We start from the raw sequence: 17,853 nt of genomic DNA, 5'->3' as shown, positions 1-17,853 counted from the left end.
GATGATGTGTTTTGTGGAACTCCCAGATTATGCCTATACGCTGGGATTTGTCGATTAGTTTCTCCACACGACTTTCGATTAGGGCGCCTAATACGCTACCAGGATGGCAAGATGTGCTTCAACAACCAGACCCGCTGCAAGCTTTACGACAAGACCTATAGAACTGCTGTCCGTATGTACGAGCCCCGTGCTGAGAGGACTTCGTGAGCTGCTGTCCGGAAGGGTACCACTGCATAATAAAATAACCCTGCAGAAGTGCGTTAAAGATGCAACCAATGAAGTGAAGACAATGTTCATCTGAGTCAATAACGGATCAGTCAGCCTTCCCACGTTGTAAGACCGAGGGTCGTGAACGTGCGCCTGCTAACCACTGCAACTAACAACGTCTACAGAGCCCTGCGTGGTGCCGTCCTCTGTCAATATGAAGATGCAGTGTGTGTGGGCTCTAATGTGCAAATGACTGGTTTTGTTTAGTTTATTGGGGTTTAACGTCCCAAAGCGACTCAGGCTATGAGGGACGCCGTAGTGAAGGGCTCCGGAAATTTGGACCACCTGGGGTTCTTTAACATGCACTGACACCGCACAGTACACGGGCCTCTAGAATTTCGCCTTCGTCGAAATTCGGCCGCCGTGGCCGGGATCGAACCCACGTCTTTCGGGTCAGCAGCCGAGCGCCGTAACCACTGAGCCATCTTGGCGGGGCAAATGACTGTCAGTTGTGTCAACGCCTGCGCTCTCCTTTGAAAGTTCAGTCCTAGGACTGTCCCGCTAGCACTGTCAATGAGCCCCAGACCATTCTATCATCATCAGCTCGACTATGTCCACCGGAGGACAAAGACCCCTTTAAGTGGCCTCCAATAAGCTGTCTTTCGCTGGCCATGTAAACCTTATGTCAACAAAGCTGTTCCTTATCTCATCTTGCTCCCTCTCCCTCCACTTTATTCTGCCGCCTTTGGCTATGGTTTTCCATTCTCGCAATTCAACTTGCTACCCCTACCGAGGACAAGGTTAATTGGAGAAGGACAGGTTTAATTGGAGAGGCATGGGAGAGGCCTCTGCCCTGCAGTGGGCGTAGTCAGGTTGATGATGATGATGGTGATGATTATGGTGACCCCCTACCGACGATTGTTTACGGGTACTCCACATTTCATCTCTCCCAGAAGTCTCCCAAAAGGCTGCTATTTCCACAAGGAAAGAGCAGCCAGCCGTGCTTACTGCGCCTGCGCCTTTGTCGCCTATTCTCGCCTGCTGTCGACGGTAGTGCTTAGCGAAGCGCTGTGGCCACGCGTTGCTGTGTTCCCTCTAAGTGTGACGCAAGCTGCACACTGTATCCGATTGTCTCAGGAACCACGCCCTTCCAGGAACCGTCGCCCTTCATAGCAGGTGAAAAGTGTTTGTCTCTGTCCCGAGGGAAAAAAAAACAGTTACATGTTAGCGGCATCACACGGCATATTCCAGCAAAAATATGCCGTGGTTCTCCGGGCGCATCATAATTGCCGCTGGCTAATTCCATGCCAGTAGTCTGCAAACACTGCCTCTTAGAAATATGTTTCGTACAGCGACAATTAACTGTTAGTGTTAGCGTGGTGGCGGCCGAAGAACAGCCCCCTCACAGTCATGTTGCCTCTGGGGCCTTCAGTTAAGACTTTTCTATGTTGGTGAGTTGCGTCACACGTCGAGAACCTTACCATCGTGCCACCGCGCCGGTGGCCCGTGACGACTGCGCTGCAGTACATACAACTGGTGTCGTCGTACACAATTCGCGGCAGCTTAATTGCCACAGAATGGTTTGTTTTTCTCCTGTATAACTGCTGACCAATTAATTAGACCACCCGTTCGACGTAAGTCCGCTCACCGTGTAAACGAAGGGCATCATGATGCGGCTGCAACGAACCTTTACTTAACGACTTTAGGAACTTGGCACCTATCGCTTAATGACACACGTCGTGGTCGGATTCGAACGCTGCACCACAGCGGAAGTGTCCTCAATTTTCTTTTGCAAAAGGTTCCGTCCGCTTCGCCTTTTACTCAATAATCGACTCCGGATCATATATGTCCGCTCGCTACGCTGTCCGGTCTGTTTTCTGCTGCTGCACTGAAGTTGTATAGTAGTGTCGGAGAAACGCTGCCTTTGCTCTTTTACAACTTCTTTACACTCCTTTACCCCACGACTGCTCGATACCGTACACAGACGTCACCTGCCCCGACGGACACAAGTGCCTGACAGACCAGACTTGCTGCCAGCTGAGCGGCGGTCACTACGGTTGCTGCCCGCTGCCCAATGCCGTCTGTTGCGAAGATCACAAGAGCTGCTGTCCGCATGGCTACGTCTGCCACGTCAGCACGCAAACGTGCCAGCTCGGTGGCCACTCTGTACCCATGGTCGAAAAGGTTCCGGGCTTCAAGGACACTGCGCTGATCGGCCCATCGCAAAGAAATGGTACGGTTGTTTTGCAGAGACACACAATTTGACAACTTCCAGCTCCACAGAACTGTATATGATCTTAAGGGAAGCCTTAATGCTAGTATGTAATTTATTTAGTGCACTAAAAAAATTTGGTGAGGTTCAACCCGGCTGAACCTAGTAGACGAGCGAAAGCAAAGCCGGCGGTATATATAGCGAAGCATGGTGTGACGTCGTTGTTACGTCATCGCATGACGTCACATCAGACGATGCGAACCTTAGCTCTAAAGGTCAAGGTCAAAGGTCAAGTGATCGCTGGTCACCGATCACGTGGTTCCTGGTCATTAGCTATGACCGTACCATACAGGCACAGAAGGGCTATGCGCAGCGAGACACACAGTCATACATTGTTAGTCTTGGGAATGTGTTCTTGGTTTGACCTTGGTCGGGCTTCAAGGTCGTGTGCAGAGCCAGGCAAAACTCTGAGTTGTACCTCGATTAGTAGAGCATTAGCTATGACCGTACCATACAGGCACAGAAGGGCTATGCGCAGCGAGACACATAGTCATACATTGTTAGTCTTGGGGATGTGTTCTTGGTTTGACCTTGGTCGGGCTTCGAGGTCAAATGCGCAAAGCCAGGCGAAACTCTGAGTTGTACCTCAAGTAGTAGAGCTTTAGCTGTGAAAGAACAACAACCTAATGCTGTCAAGCGACGCGATTAAAACATTGCACTAATGGAGCGCCATGGACAATTTGTAGGTGACTGCACTTGTCACACAGCAAGTTAGCAGGTTGTCAGTAAACGGCTATGATGTGTTGCCCACAGGTATACAACTGTTCACTACAGCTGCGAGCCCGCGATCTTTACAGCAGATGCAGATTAGCGGATGTGCTCGTTGGGATATGCATCTGAAAGAACTGAACATTAACTGATACCAAGGAAAGCGGACGGAAATGTTGGTTATTTCTTTCGTGGGGGGGGGGGGGAGGGGGGGGGAGTACTTCCGCGGTCATTTTAGGCAAACGTCAACGAAAGTAGTAGAAAACAAAACCACGTGCCGCTGGTTGTATCCAAACCCGCGATCTCTGCTTGTTGCGTGCATCCCTCTATCAACTGACTTGCAGCGGCGGCTGCTTTCCCTTCTGGTTCCTTGCTGGACTGTTGTGATCTTTCGTAGACACTGGGGGGGCAGTCTTGGTCCATCACCGGCGCAAACCGATCACGGACTGGCGTCGCAAACGCAGACGTACTGACAACTTTCTTCAACCTGGGACGAGCGCATGCGTGAATGGAAAACGTAGCTATGATTAACATTTCAGGCGGTCGTCACGTGGACAGGAACACTCTTTTTGTTACTTTTCGCGTTGCCGTCAATGCGGCCTCGTTAAATTAAGGGCAACTCCGTTCTTTTTACTTTCTCGAGGTTCACATATTCAAGTGCAACTTTTACTGTAGGCTTTCTTCCTCGTCCTGATCATTTCCGCAAAGTTTCGGAGCAGCGCGCAAATTCATTCCTGAGCAAATCGATCTTCAAATTTGCCGTTTCTATGGACTCAGTCCAGGGGATTCCTGAGGGCAACACTGCGTTTGCGACGTCACAAACGTTAATCGCACGTTCTTGCCAGATCCATCGCGTGAACTAAAACTTTGAGGATTTTATCAGGTCGCCTCAGGCATTTCATAAACTCAGTCGTCATTTCCGCTATTTCAACCATTCAACGTGCGTACGAGTGTTTTATTTTATTCCAAGAATGTCTGGGACGTCATTGCTCCGGCAACTGGAACATCGACCCTGCTTATAAATTGAGTTTCGGTTTCGGTTTGCAGTTTTCGCTGTGCTGAAATAGTTCTATTTGGTATTTTTTTTTTTAAAAAAACGGTTTCTTGTGCCGAGGCAAAGGACTGCAGAAGTTGTTGCGATTATTACCCAAGCAGCGCAGATAATCGGCCCAATATTGGGAACGCATTGGCAAACAATGGTTTTACAAAGGACCACAGTGAAATCACCCATTTACAATATTGGTTCGGTTTGGTTTTGTGGGGTCTAACGTCCCAATGCGACTCAGGCTATGAGAGACGCCGTAGTGAAGGGCTCCGGAAATTTCGACCCCCTGGGATTCTTTAACGTGCACTGACACCGCACAGTACACGGGCCTCTAGAATTTCGCCTCCATAGAAATTCGACCGCCGCGGCCGTGATCCAACCCGCGTCTTTCGGGTCAGCAGCCGAGCACCATAGCCACTGAGCCACCACGGCGGCTATTTGAGCCGATCGCCTGTGCTGCTTGGGTAACCCAAGAAACGGGAAGCTCTCGCTTAGGAGTACGCTGCGATAGCTTTAGCGGGTTAACGTTAATTGGTCATTCTCGACATTACATTAATAGACCCCTGGAGTCATCATGCCACTCCTGACGCGATGCTAGCTGAAGCGGTTAAGCAATGCAGCGCTGCCATGCGGTCGGAGGTGCTGCCACCGGTGGAGCTTGTGCGACCCATGTTTTGCTGTACCCGAGCAACCTCTAGCGACGAATCATTAATTCAACTGCCCCCTGCCACGGTGGCCAATTGCTCACTGTACGGTGGGCAGGTTGTGATAACGCCACAAGGCAACGTGACCTGTGTGGCCCACCTGTGTCCTAGGTTGTTTCTCTGGGGATTTTGTAGCGAAAGCTACATTGGCCACGGACTTGCGATTTCGCTGTGGCGGTGCTCCGAGGAGGCACAGAGACCGACCTTGAGCCGTTGCCTAGCAACCGCCGCAGCTGGCGGACGCCGCGCGCTCGCCGCGCCATCTGGCATGACGTGACACCGCGCGCCGCGTCGCGGAGCCGCCGCCGCGCCGTTTGGTATGACGTCACACCGCTTGCCTCGTCGCTGCACTCGCCTTCGCTCGCTTCGCCAGCTGTGTAGCATGCCTGATAACATGTCGGAGGATTGAAAAGGAGAGCTCGCGTGCGCCGCAACCACAGTTGAGGCGGCATCTCAAGCGCGGCGGATGCTGCAAACGTCTCCGCGTCGACGTTGGCCACTGGTTCGGTTGCCTTTCGCTCCGTATAACCCGGCTCAGTCGAGCTAAGCCATAGGCATTTTTTTCCCCTTGATATTTCTCTCACTGTCAACGACGACAACGCCGGATTTTCTTCGACACAAGCTCCCTAACGCTATCACGTCCAAATGTTTCGTCCTCGTTCGACAGAGCTCTCGGTGGTGTGTCCGGACGGCAGCGAGTGCGATAACGACCAGACCTGCTGTGAGCTGAAGGACGGCAGCTACGGGTGCTGCGTGTACAACGAGGCCGTGTGCTGCGACGACAAGGAACACTGCTGCCCGAAGGGCTACACGTGCGACACTGCGGCCGGCAGATGCCTGAGCGGCAACAAGGTGGCGCCGGCGCTGCTCAAGATTCAATCTCGCCGAAGGAAGCCCTCGCTGAGAATCCCGGAACCGAGTAAGGCGGCAGCTGCTTCGCGGCTGAAACTGAGGGGGCTGGTGCAGGGCGGCCCACGCTTAGAGGGAACATTTCAGCACCTGGTCTGACGCCTAGTTTGGTTTATTTGGTTTGGTTTATTGGGGCTTAACGTCCCAAAGTGACTCAGGCTATGAGGGACGCCGTAGTGAAGGGCTCCGGAAATTTCGACCACCTGGGGTTCTTTAACGTGCACTGACATCGCACAGTACACTGGCCTCTAGAATTTCGCCTGCATCGAAATTCAGCCGCCGCGGCCGGGATCGAACCCGCGTCTTTCGGGCCAGCAGCCGAACGCCGTAACCACTGAGCCACCACGGCGGGTCGGTCTGACGCCTAGCGTCAGATGCGGGAGCCTTGCGTAGGCGGCATGGCCACACGGTGACAGTGTCCTGGCAGCGCGACAACGCGCAGCTCGATGCGCCCGCAGGTGGCGCTGCTGGCGCCGCAGAACCATGTGCTCTAGTGTTCCCGTTAAGTGGGGTTCGCGCTGTACATCTTTTCTTCTCAAAATTACTTTTGGCATTAGCCGTAATTTTTTCAGAGGACTATTGGCGTGGCCTGTTACACGCGAGTGGTACAGGCAGAGGCCATGTTTTTATTTTTATGCTTCAGTGTAATTACTGTTTCGCACTTCACCTTGTGCATAGTGCACAAGGTGACTCATGTGTTGGCGTTACACGCTCCTAACTGGCTTTTGAGGTTTCTAAAATACGATCTTCTTACCAATAAACGCGTCTGTCGCTGCTGAAAAACATTACCATAGCCACAGGAAGGCATACAATCTTTATTTTGGCCTTTGGTTTAAGGAAAGGAAATGACGCAGTAATTGTCTCCCATATCTCGGTGTACACCACCGCGCCGTAATGGAAGAGATAAAGGAGATAATGAAAGAAGAAAGAGAGAAAGAGGTGCCATAATGGTGGGCTCCGGAATAATTTAGACCGCCTAGAGATCTTTAACGTTAAGAATAAAATCAGTATAGAATTGTCTTCGCTGTCCCTTTAAATACATCGTCAAACCGTAAGAGCAGCTCAGTGAGACAGATCCCAAGAAGAGCGCCACCTTTCCGTGAACGCACCCTCCAGAAACAGCCACAGCGGCGGAAGAAGGACCTTCGTCGTCGCCGTCAGTCGTGTGTCCCGGCGGGAGGACCAAGTGCCCGAGCAGCGCCAAGTGCTGCCTGTGGTACGACAAGTTCAGCTGGTTCTGCTGCCCGTACGCGAACGGCACCTGCTGCAGCGACGGCACCTTCTGCTGCAAGGCCGGCTTTTACTGCTTCGTTCCCACGCAGAGTTGTATTCCGTACGGCCAGCGTGCGCCCAAACTTGAGCTCCTGGACTTCTTGAAGTCTGCTGGCTATTACCCCGGGAGGCGGTCGCGCGCGTAAGTCCTGGCACAGACTGCGCCGCGTCGCTATGCGCATGCGCCGTTTGTCGCCTTTCATGCCATCTAGTGAATATAGACCAGATTTTTTTACCCTCGCACGCAGGCTGCGGGCGCGCTCCTGCTCTCGACACCAAAGTCAAAGTCAAAGTGTTTTATTTAGACAACTCAATGGTACAGTTGCCTAGGGCGCAGACTAAAAGGCAAAAGGATGCCTGACAAAGAGTCCACGCCCTTCTTGCTCCCATTCGAGAGCACAAGACATTCAGCGAGTAAAATAGACATAAAAACGAAATGGAAATACAGAAAGTATTGGTTAACAGTGAACTGAAGTAATTTCATCTTAAACATTTATCTACAGTTGGAGAAGTACTATGAGAGACAACAGAATAAAAAAGTCGCCATCTGCCGGCGCGCGCGGCCCGAGGGACTGCGGGTCGCGCCGGCGCCGCGCGTAGAACGCATGTTTCCGTGTTCGCTTCTGCCGTTGTTGTGCTTCATCAGCTAACGTATGAGGGTGTGTGCTGTGCGTCACTACTCACATTTTCCCTCTTCCAGACAGTACTGCGGTTATCTTGCGCGCAGTTACTCGTTAACGGGACATCCGAGGGTAGTCGACCAGGTAGTGTACGGACTGGAAACCGGCACTTCTAAGCAGATTTCTGCGCTGTCGTGTCGTTTGTTGTCGCCTTTTACGTGCGATATCATCTATGATAATTTTATGCATCAGAATGTAGATCTACTGATTTGACTCAGTGGAGTATAGTAACTGGATAGCCGAGCTGCAGACTGAAGGTTGTCCCGACGGAGCGCGTGTTTTCGATCACCAGTACGTGTTCGGCATCCTTGCGCTGAGCTTGCTCTTGTTCCCATTAAACACATTTCATGACACGATTGTAAGCATGACCGCTACCGATTTCAGCTGCTTTTTCCGCACGCATGTCAGAGGGATCTGGGGGGTAAAGGTTTATCTATAGTATCTTTCTGCTGTTGGTATCTACACTAGTTTGGTTTGGTTTATAAAGGTTTTACGTCCCAAAGCGACTCAGGCTATGAGGGACGCCGTAGTGAAGGGCTCCGGAAATTTCGACCACCTGGGGTTCTTTAACGTGCACTGACATCGCACAGTACACGGGCCTCTAGAATTTCGCCTCCATCGAAATTCGGCCGCCGCGGCCGTGATCGAGCCCGCGTCTTTTGGGCCAGAGCCGAGAGCCGTAACCACTGAGCCACCGCAGCGGTGCGGTATCTACCTTATTCATAGGAAAATACTATGCGCGATTTCATTACATTTTCTACACTTAGCCAAACGGCTACGCAACGCTCTCACACGCGGCGAGAGCTCCTGAATAAAATAACGCGACTTCGAAGCTCAGAATTAGTGAAAGCTGGATTAGCTGGTCATATCTATTCAAGCTTTGATAAATTAATCGAAAGTACGTTTTTATGCACCAGGTTGCATAAACCATGACAAAATTTGGTTTCTGTTGGCACTGCGACTCAGTTGAGCTCACAGGGGTAATTTGTTGATAACTGGCGCGGCGACAAGAAGGCCCTGTTTGTGGAGGGGGGCTTTATGGACGGCCAGCAGGAAGGAATAAGAGTGCATGGGAATTGGAACTGCATGCTAGCCGCACATTTAATGCTTGATATTGAACAAAAATTTTCTTTGCGGTGGAGCACCAAGACGGAATTCGATATAAGCACGAGCGCGTTCTAAGCGCCGGCACAATTAATATGAATGCCAAACTAAATGTCATTAAAATACGTCAGTGTTATCGCTTTGATAATGTAAATACTTCCTGCAACACAGCCACGCAGCGGAAGTATGCTCGACAATGTTTTTTTAGCGCCCGAAGCGCGGCTATATGCAGGCGCGGCCGCGGAACTGCCGCAGCCCCGCAGTCCCCAAAGAAACGCCCGCACCGCGGCGCGCCAGTCGGCGCAAAATGGCCGCGCCCGGGAGAGGCTCAAAATTCTGGTTTATACTGTTCTGCTGAGAGAGTACGTGGCAGCAGGACCTATTTAGGGGACCAGGATAGCAGGATAACCTTTGCCCTTAAATCTCTTTCAACTCGCTTTTTACGCATAGCTAGCAGTGATTGTGGCTCAGCTCCAACCAGAGGACAGGCCCGTACACTTTATTCTTCATTCTTCCTTCAGTTGCAGCAACAACATCAACATATTATTACGTGAAGGAAAGCCGATGAAAACAGTAGTCCGTAACAGATGGAGACGGATGACTTAATGGTGGAGGGCGCTCCTTTACGCGTCGCTGCCCACTTTGTCGTCTTCTAGACCGTGACAATATTACCGGCTCCACGTGCTATAAGGAGGGTAGACTGGTGCTAGCAGTGTATAGTTTAATGAAAAAAGAATGGCGTCGCTAGTTTTGTCGCTGCCATCCGAGTCCCGAATAATAGCAGTGTGCTGCCGAAGCTATCGCTGACATTCGGGGTACAGGTGTTAACAAAACAGTGTAATTTTAGGGCACTTTCTTTGAGGCGCTCTTCGTATGTGAGACATGGCTTTTCACAGCGGAAGCTGTTTATGGGAGGCCATCAGCAGCGGATTCACGCATGACCTATGACATTGGTTTGCGGCGCGCTTGATAGCTGTCGCTGTGCGCAATACGGGTTCGCGACGCACCCGTAAGATGGCGCAAGCGTCGCTGGCGAAAGAGAGTGCGCGCGGGTTACGTAACGAGTTCCTGCCACACACCATGGCATGGTCGCGCGCGAGAGAGAATAAATGTTGTCGAACTAGGTGAGATCGGCGATCTCTACAATACGATAGAAGGCATGGCGTTGTGGAAGCTGGGGGAAAGCTTACAGAGCGATGGAGTAGATGGCGATGGAGCAGATGGCGTTGGTGCTACAAGGATGCAAAACCTTGAAATCCATCACACGCATAACTAAGCTCCAACCGAGTTTCGCGCTTTACGCACCGTAGCGTAAGCACTACGTTATTTCTAGCGCGAGAGCTCTACTCCGAGGGGTACAACTTCCGATTTCGATGTGGATGAGACAATGACCTTCAATGCCTCACAAGGTCAACCCGGACGTCAGTGCGTGGTGGGATGGCCCAAGGTATGGTAGAATGACCGCGTGAATATATGACTATGACCATTGAGTGCCTGACCTTGACATTTGATTTGAGACAGTAAGCGCATCGACAATGACCTTCAATGCCTCACAAGATCAAACCGAACTTAAGTGCGTGGTGGAATGGCCCAAGCTATGGTAGTACGATCACGTGATTATATGACTATGACCATTGGGTGCCTGACCTTGACATTTCATTTGAGACAGGCGCATCGACAATGACTTTCAATGCCTCACAAGGTCAAGCGGGACTTAAGTGCATGGTGGAATGGCCCAAGCTATGGTAGAATGACCACGTGATCATATGGCTATAACAATTGGGTGCCTGACCTTGACATTTGATTTGAGACAGTAGGCGCATCAACAATGACCTTCAATGCCTCACAAGGTCAAGCGGGACTTAAGTGCATGGTGGAATGGCCCAAGCTCTATGGTAGTATACCCTCATATGACTATGACCATCGGGTGCCTAACTTGACCTTGACATCTGATTTGAGACAGTGGGCATCAGTCACGTCGACAATGACCTTCAATGCCTCACAAGGTCAAACCGAACTGCGTGGTGATATGACGCAAGTTGTCATAGTATGACCGCGTGATCAGACTATGACCACTGGGTAGCTCACCTTGGCCTTTCACCTTGAAATTTGATTTGAGACAGTGAGCTTTTCTCGCTCGTATAACTAGGTTTAAGTCACGTTAAACCCCAGTCATTTTTTTCACACTGTTTTCTTGGTGTGTTCTTTGCAGCGGCGCACAAGATGTGTCCCGACGAGAGCACCTGTCCGGACAAAATGACGTGCTGCAAGTCTAACAACAGCACATACGTGTGCTGTCCGTTCAGCGATGCCACCTGCTGCAAGGACGGGGAGCACTGCTGCCCCAAGGGATTCAGGTGCGACGAGGTCTACCGCAGATGTGTGCACGAGCTCCACGAAGACGAGGCACCCGAGTTCCTGACCACCCTGCGGCCGTAGAACGAACGCCGTCTTGTGCAGTTTTTGAGACACGGACACAAACATTGAGCGACCCAGCTTAGGTCGCTAAGAAACGAATTGAGTTTGCGCGCAGTTTCGTTCAACGGATGTTCGAGAAGAGCACTTGTTTGAAATAACCAAAGGTAACCGTTTCGTGTTCCTCCCTTTTCTTTCATTTTTAATAAAGAGTTTTTTCATATGCCTGTCTCGTCATTGAAGACTGTTGCACAACACAAGAAACCAGGAAGACGGAGGACAACAAGGAACAGGTGAACAAGGGTTAGCGATGCCTGCTGCCTGTGGCAACCCTTCGACGAAAGCACTCGTCTTCGGCATGACGACAGTGGACCCGCCATTGTTGGTTGGCGCTTTCCTGCTCTAGACTGCTGTGCAGTCTATAGATGGAACCCACATAGATATACAGGGTGTTCCAGCTAAATGTAACCAAGCTTGTAAAAAAAGAGGATGTTCCCTAGCCCAGTGAGACCAACTCGCAAAACGCCGAACCCTGTTCGGGACAGCGTTGCAAAGATAAGGGAATGTTGTTGCTTGACCGGTCGTCTGGGAGCTCTGAAACTGCTTCCCTATCACGTGGTTCTTTTAGAGCGCAGCTCTTTGGCGTCCGTTCCTGGGTTTCGCGTCGTCGTCGGCCTCGTAACCAGCTCCGCCCCCCTTTCATCCCCCCAGCGCTAGCAGCGACCGATGATACCGCTGGATGCCGCTGACGCCGCTAGAGAGTCAAGATAACGTGACTGCATAGAACACCGTCGCCGCCATGCAGAAAGAGGAGGAAAGGGTCCCCCCCCCCCTGTTCTTGTGTGGCGGATAGGGTGCTCTTCAGTTGCCGACGCGCCGGTTATTTCACGTAGGCCCCGGCACGTCGACGAATACGTGACCACCTTCCCACGGCTAGACCTGGTTCTTAGCGCTGCGTGCACTTCCTGCAACTAGCATTAACCGTCCATCGATCCACACCGATGTTAGTAGTGGGGGACTTTAATGTTGACATAAAGACAAACAGCAATTTCCTAACACTTATGCGGGAGAACATCCCGTTCCTCTCGCTCGTAACGCGTCCCACGGCTGTGACAACCTCGCGAGGCACTTGTATAGATCTCGTCTTTGAGAATCAAGCATTGGTGTACCAAGTCGAACATATATCAGTCTATTTCTCCGACCACAAAGCTTCCTTCATGACTGTCAAGAACTGTTAGTGGAGTCTTTGTTAAAGGAATACGTGTGAAAAATAAAAAAAAAATTCTGTGATAGCGCATACATGTGTTGCTCGATTTCTTTGCCTCAATCTATCGAAAAGGTGAAACAGCTTATTTGCTGCGCTCAAATTTCGCATTAGGAAGTAACGTAATCGTCGGTAATTTTTTTGTATTTCGCGGGCTTTCTTTTGAGGCAAATAGAAGAAGCTGCATCAGTGGTACTTGGCTGCAAACACGGCAACCGGTTATTTTTCTATCGAATCTACAATTCGTGCATTGACACTTTCTTCATGCAGGCAATAATTAAAAAGTTAGCTAATTAGTCCCTGCTAATTAATTACGTTTGCATAATAAAAAAATACTGAAGTCTAGGACACGCGACTGGCAACAACCCTCAGCTGGTCTCACTGGGCTAGGGCACTTCGTCTTTTTAGAGCGCAGCTCTTTGGCGTCCGTTCCTGGGTTTCGCGTCGTCGTCGGCGTTGTCGTCGGCCTCGTAACTAGCTCCGCCCCCCTTTCATCCCCCCAGCGCTAGCAGCGACCGACTGATACCGCTGGATGCCGCTGACGCCGCTAGAGAGTCAAGATAACGTGACTGCATAGAACACCGTCGCCGCCATGCAGAAAGAGGAGGAAAGGGTCCCCCCCCCCCCCTGTTCTTGTGTGGCGGATAGGGTGCTCTTCAGTTTCCGACGCGCCAGTTATTTCACGTAGGCCCCGGCACGTCGACGAATACGTGACCACCTTCCCACGGCTAGACCTGGTTCTTAGCGCTGCGGAAGCGAGGGTATCATATTGTTTGTGTCGGCATCGGCGGCGTTGTCCCTGAAACCAACTCCGCAGCTGGGATTGACTCACTATCGAAAAGGTGAAACAGCTTATTTGCTGCGCTCAAATTTCGCATTAGGAAGTAACGTAATCGTCGGTAATTTTTTTTAGAAGCTTGGTTACATTTAGCTGGTACAGTCTGTATATGGTCTTCCGCAAGTCCCAGAAGGAAGTTCCAAAAGTTCCAGAAGCTATCATGGTCTTCCGGAAATTCCATAAGTTATGCAACTATAAATGGGACTTTTGTCGAAGCCCAAAACCCCCCGCGTTATGCTATTAATCTTCGCTATCCTCGTGTGTCATCCATATGCTGCCTACGTGTTCTCCTCGTGTGGTTACATTAAATCAAGGTGGGCCTCGATAGTTTAAGCAACAGAATGGTCGCTTTTATGTCAACGTTGGGGGCAGGGGCATGGTGCATCTACCTTATCGCCTAGAGGAAAGCGAACGGTCAGTTTTGCTAATGCACGAATTAACAGTCGTCCGGCGTTACCCGAAGTGTCAAAAAAATGACCACAACTCCAGATTACCATAGTAGCATGCATTGCAATTGCATACGGAGCATCCGTGGTGGTTGGGGCTGTTTCTTGAAAACTGTTTTAGGACTGTTTGGGAATGTCTCATTCTTCTAGTTAGCGCTACTTTCAACTATAGCGCGCTTTCGGGAGCTTGAATTCAGCGCCGCTGCTGGGAGAGTAGAAATTCGAGTTTCGGTTTGGGAAGCCGCCAATAGATGGCAGCAGGGTGCCAAATCTGTGAAACATCGGGACGTAGCGCGGAAGCTATATATTCTTCGAATACGTGTCGTGCGCTCTATGGTCAGGCTAAAGATTTATGCGCACAGTAATATAATTATTACGTGTATTCTAATATGTTGAGCAATATTTTTCTGATTTTACTTGGTTGCTTTCCGAGACAAATCTATCGCTTGCTGTCGCATCTCAATCTGATCAATGGACGCGTTCCGGAAATTCTATGGCTGCAGAAATCTACCACTGCTCTTCACTTTTGACCGGATTAGTTTTGATGGCGCAATGAAACGATCTGATTCAATTTCTCAATGTTCTCGCATAGAATGCGACTGGGGGCAAGTTGCGGAACTATTGCAGAAAAAAACGTCCGCTCGAACAGCGTGAAATTTGTGATAAGGGAGTAATTACTCATTGGCATCCACCCGAGCGCAGCCATACGGCTACAAAGGAAAGCTATACAGCTTTCGTGTGCGCTTCCGTGCGGTTGCCTTTTCCAGGGGTCAAATTTATGCTAGTATAGACTGATTCGCGCGAAGACAGCACAAGCACGCAGTGCGAACATGGAAACGCAGAAATTACCCGCACAGCCATGACATCGCATAACGTCGGAGCAGCCAATGACTGAACGCCTTTGAGCTTTCATCGACGACAACGCAAATGCCCACGGAGCCACCTAATAATGCACCAGCAACAGCGCGGATGCTGTATCTCGAAAACGAACCGTAATCAATAATTCTGGACAGAACCTTTTTTGAGCGTGAAACCGTCTAAGAACGCAATTTTTTCATACACTGCAAGATTTTACTATAACAATCAATACATCCACAGATGACGGTGGTCTCGCATTTTTTTCCTATTAATGTTTTTGATAACGTCAAAAGCGTTCCCCACTGGTTTTCTATACCAATCTTAACTATTCGATGCGATCGATGGGAACACTATAAAAGAAAGATTTTACTGCATATCAGAAGAATGGACCAGCACCTTCAATATTTCCATAACAGTATGTTGCAATTTTCTAATTTTCAAAATTTTAGTCCTAGATGGCTGGATATGTCACAGTACATAGAGGGACTACAAGCACTGCACGGTAGAGCAATTGCCAGCACAAACCGCAAGGCTAACCCCACCTGTAGCTTACAGCATCTCAACTCAACTCTACAAGCAGTGCTTTTAGAAGACTACAGAATTCTCACATCAACGAAAACAAAAAAAAAATGCCCAGGCTTAGCTTGATTAAGCCAAGAATGCGCTGCATATTGCACGGTCTTTTTGCGCGAGGTATTCCTTGGCGGCACTCGATTTTCTCAGCAGCTTTTCCTCCATGACGTATGGATGGATGGATGGATAGGAGCGCCCCCTTTGAAACGGGGCGGTGGCAACCGCCACCATGCTCAGCCGTCCTTTTCTTTTCTTTTTTTATTTTTATTTTTTTCCCTTTCTTTTCTTTTTTTACGTGGTTTGGTGACGTCAGGTCACCACGTGACGTGACATCACCAAACCACGTGACATCACGTCACGTGGTTTGGTGGCTGCCCGGCCGCGCCCAAGGGCTGAACTGAGTGATTGCAATATGCTACGCATAAAAAGTGTGGCTACCAGGTGAGCATGACAGCGAGGGGACTGCAGGCCCGATCTTCACAAAGTGGATTCTCCGCGCGGCCACATCGATGCAGACAGAGGCGATTGTCACCAATAATAAAGGAGCGACTATAAGCAAACCCGTGTGAACGCAGACCCAGCCAGCATGACCACCAAGTAACGGTAACGTAACTATCAATGCTTAGGCTATGGTTGCAACGAGGAACTCCTCGCCGCTACCATCAGAGTGCAAGGACTACTAGCCGGTGCCAATGAAACGTAGACAATCAACACCGGACTTTACGACACGCAAACTATCCTCCACTTGGCTATCAGCGAGGCTGACGTGACAGCCATGAAAACGAGGCTGGCGAATACCAAGAAGCTTTCTTTTTTCTTTACTTGCTCATCTGCGACCACGTGATGAGGAGGAGACTGAATGCCGCCTCTGCAGCCCATTTTATAGGATGCCGCGCGCGCCGTGCTGGGCTCGATTGGCGGCGTTGATTAAATGCCAACGCGATTTGCGCATCGACCATCACGACAGGAGGACTGAGCGCATACCCGCGGCGGCGGCGTCACGCAAATCAGCCGTCGCTCACGAAAGGCGCGAGCTTCGCGTGTCCCGACCGGTTAAGCGAGCGTATGCACATCGAGCATTGCTTATTCGATCAACCTGGGGTACGCGCATGCCAATGTGGTCTGGAGGCATTCAATGCGGAAATAAAGCAGTGCGGGAAACCCTAGAGAGTAGGAAGCCCTCTTGCGCCTCCGTTACAAACTTTTTTTTAGACAGTTTGTGGACTGTCCATAGACTGCTGTCTATAAAGTCTGTAGACTTTCTATAGACATATCCTAGAGAACAAGTTTATGGTTATTTGGTTCATGTAGGTATAACGTACCAGAGCAACTCAGGCTATGAGAGAGGCCGTAGTGAAGGGCTCCGGAAATTTCGACCACTTGGGGTTCTTTAACCTGCAATGGCATCGCACAGTACACGGGCCTCTAGAATTTCGCCTCCATTGAAATTCGACCGCCGCGGCTGGGATAGAACCCGCGTATTTCGAGTCAGCAGCCGAGCGCCGTAACTACTGAGCTACCGCGGCGGCAAACCCTAGAGAGCAGTTTTAAATCTAGATTGTCTATAGCATTTGTGTTGTCTATAATCCTAGACAACAGTCTATAGCCAACACAACTGCTATTGACAATCTACAGATTTATGACCATACACGCTCAGAAGACTTTTGTCTATAGACAGTCTATAGACAGTGTATAGACTATGAGTAGACAAAAAGAAATATCTATAGGAAGGCAATAGAGTCTATAAGAAGCATATAGACTGTCTGTAGACCATATATATAGGGGCTAATCTGGGAGCCGTACGAATGAGGACGTAAGTATACCGGAGCATCCTTCCTCTCTTTAAAGGGGCCCTGAAAGGGGCTCTAATGACGTTGCTGTACGCCTGGGATGTTAAAGCACGCCGCCTCACGAATACTCTTCAGCAAGAATTATTTTTTTTAGTGTGCTTCGTAGAAGATGAGTTACCTGCAGTCAAAATTTGAATTTGAGCGTCTTCGCGCCTCTTCTCTCATCACCTTTTATACGCTAGAAGGCAGGCGCTACTCCGCCATCACCACCTACGGGGGCGGAACTTTCTGACCCGCTGGAGCTACGCGACTTATTGGCCGCGGCCGTGGTAGCCTCCTGGGAAGCTGGCGTTATCAAATAAACTAACAGATTCTAAAAGCTGTTCGTACCTTAACACAATGCGCGGTCAGTCAGAAATTTTTTTGTCGCTCGCCTGGCTCTCTCTCTTGGCGAAATGACGGGTGCGAACTAAAGCCACCAGGAGCTCTCAAGCTGCTCCCACGCACGAATAGATTGAATAACTCGGCGCTTGCAGACTTTCTGTCGTTGGAAGGAGCTTGCACTTTGATGCCAGTGCATTGTGAGACAGATAGGTCGACAAGAGAAGGCCGGACCCTTATAAAAATGGTCTATAGACATTCTATAGGCTACTTATAGACTCTATTGCCATGCTATAGATATTTATTTTTTCTGTTCGTAGTCTATAGAGTCTCCATAGAAAAAATTCTACTAAATGTGTATGGCCATAAATCTATAGATTGTCTACA

At 50.0% G+C, this 17,853-nt stretch overlaps 1 protein-coding gene across 7 annotated transcripts in view; it reads left to right on the top strand.

Annotated features, from left to right (window-relative positions):
* The window catches only part of LOC149365989 (uncharacterized), a 64,086-nt gene extending 52,547 nt beyond the window's left edge, over positions 1-11,539 (top strand). For 6 of the 7 annotated variants that reach the window (XM_089547466.1, XM_089547459.1, XM_089547462.1 and 3 more), the window contains 3 exons: positions 2,192-2,440; positions 5,604-5,855; positions 11,114-11,539. In XM_089547466.1, the coding sequence (XP_089403592.1) occupies positions 2,192-2,440; positions 5,604-5,855; positions 11,114-11,340 (728 nt within the window). In that variant the 3' untranslated portion in view covers positions 11,341-11,539. The remainder of the gene's footprint in view (positions 1-2,191; positions 2,441-5,603; positions 5,856-11,113) is intronic. The other variant, XM_089547461.1, reaches the window with a different exon arrangement.
* The last annotated feature ends 6,314 nt before the right edge of the window (positions 11,540-17,853 follow it).

This window comes from Amblyomma mixtum, chromosome 1 (assembly GCF_055824585.1).
Source record: "Amblyomma mixtum isolate Tamu chromosome 1, ASM5582458v1, whole genome shotgun sequence".
Taxonomy (NCBI): Eukaryota; Metazoa; Arthropoda; class Arachnida; order Ixodida; family Ixodidae; genus Amblyomma; species Amblyomma mixtum.
The sequence above is the reverse complement of the archived record's forward strand: the minus strand, read 5'-3'. Positions and strand labels throughout refer to the sequence as shown.